The 1,929-nt window shown below is 39.3% G+C and overlaps 1 protein-coding gene across 1 annotated transcript in view; it reads left to right on the top strand.

The window, feature by feature from the left end:
- Positions 1 to 719: 719 nt before the first annotated feature.
- ADNP2 (ADNP homeobox 2) overlaps positions 720 to 1,929 on the top strand; it is a 36,142-nt gene continuing 34,932 nt past the window's right edge. Inside the window, exon 1 of the mRNA XM_007953298.1 lies at positions 720 to 827. Coding sequence (XP_007951489.1) covers positions 720 to 827 — 108 coding nt within the window. The remainder of the gene's footprint in view (positions 828 to 1,929) is intronic.

Below are 1,929 nucleotides of genomic sequence, written 5' to 3'. Positions count from 1 at the left end.
TTCCAAATTATTTCAGCACTCTTAATAGGCACCTAGTTCCTTAAACGGTGACTCCTCCTTTCCCTCTCCCTCCCACTCCTGGGAACCACTGAAAACTTGGTCTTTATACATTTCCCTATTCATATCAACTTAATTTCTCTTTATGGCTGAGTGATACTCCGTTGGATGTATGTGCCACATTTTGTTTATCCGTTCATTGTTGATGGACACTTTGGTTGTTTACATCTTTTGGCTGTTGTGAATCCTACAGCAGTGAATACTTACCAGTGTGCACTACAGTCCAAGTCCCTGCTTTCAGCTCTCCTGGGTATATACCCAGGAGCAAAGTTACTGGGTCATGCGTAATTCTGTGTTTACAGAAGTTGGTAATTTTCATGAGGTCCAGTGTACCTGAGTTTTCTTTTGTCTCTTGTGCTTTTGTTTTTTATTTGAGACGACTGCCTCACCCAGGGTCATAAAGCTTTGCTCTTCTGTTTTCTTAGAAGAGTTTTGTACCTTCAGCTCTGAGCTGGAAGTGTGACCCCTGTAGAGGTAATGCTTGTGTGTGGTGGAAGGAAGGAGCCCAGCTTCATTCTTTTGCATGTAGATACCCAGTTACCCCAGCACCATTTGTTAAACATTATTCTCTATTTTTAGTGTTTTACCAACCCTGTTAATAATAAATATTTTGTATATATTTATTACAGCTTTTTTCTTCCCTTTTAAGGAAAATTTCAAAAATGTTTCAAATTCCTGTGGAAAATCTTGACAACATCAGGAAGGTGCGAAAAAAGGTAAAAGGCATTCTTTTGGATATCGGGCTTGACAGCTGCAAGGAGTTATTGAAGGTAAGAGGGCATGAGTAACAGATTAAGAGAAAATAATAGTAACTGGAGAGGCTAGGGTAGGCCTTGTGGAGATGAGATTTGAACTGGGAAAGTTTGAAGAAGGGGTGAGAGTCCTCAAGATAGAAATTGCTAATACTTCACAGGGTTGTGTGAAAGTACCATTTGTGCTCATTTATGTCTTTCTGGTATAAGGAGCTTTGGTAGCCCAGTGGATAAGGCATTTGGCTGCTAACCAGAGGGTCAGCGGTTCAAACACACCAGCTGCTCCGTGGAAGGAGGAAGGGGCAGTCTACTTCCGTAAAGGTTTACAGCCTCAGAAACCTAATGAGGGTCACTATGAGTCAGTTTTTTTTTTTTTTTTCCTGATGTAAAGTAAGCTATTTTAAGCTGTTCACGATTGTAATATTACTTTGGGGAGAGAATTTATGGTTATTTGTTAAAAATAAAAAATAGTTTTTGATGTTTGAGAGGACTGTGTAGAATTATTATTTTAGCAAAACAAGAGCCTAGTTTAATTTCCCAGCATTATTAGAGTAATCCACAAATGGGGACACATTATGTGCTATTACCCATTACCACAAACTCACTGCCCCATAAGTTTATGTAATATATTCAGTTGCTGTTGTCAGTTTGATCCTATATAGCTAGATTTTGAAAGAGCTCAGTGCTCAAGGCAGACATTAAGTTAAACTACTGTTCAGTTATGAGAAGGTTTCAGGGGACATTTTTGGTTTAAAGTTTATCCTAGGGCAATAGTTGTTAGGGGTTCTTCTACCCTCTATGGCTCTGGAAAGTTTAGAGTCAATTAGAATTTCAGATTCTGTTTTTGCATTTTCCCCCTTTTGATGAGGATTCTTGTACGGAATCTTTGGTCAAAATACTCAATAATGGTAGCCAGACACCATCCATTTCTTCGGGTCTTATGGTAACGGAGAAGGTAGTTGTTCATGGAGGCAGTTAGCCACACATTCTATACCCTCTTCCCATTCCTTACTCTCCTTTCTTTGTTGTTTAGGTGAATAGAGACTAGTTGTTAGGACTACGTTGGTTGCTTGTGAGGTTTTAAGATCCCAGGCTCTATGCAGTGAACTAGGAGGTATAA

Source organism: Orycteropus afer, unplaced genomic scaffold (assembly GCF_000298275.1).
Source record: "Orycteropus afer afer isolate SDZICR_OR568_19922 unplaced genomic scaffold, OryAfe1.0 scaffold00385, whole genome shotgun sequence".
Taxonomy (NCBI): Eukaryota; Metazoa; Chordata; class Mammalia; order Tubulidentata; family Orycteropodidae; genus Orycteropus; species Orycteropus afer.
The sequence above is the reverse complement of the archived record's forward strand: the minus strand, read 5'-3'. Positions and strand labels throughout refer to the sequence as shown.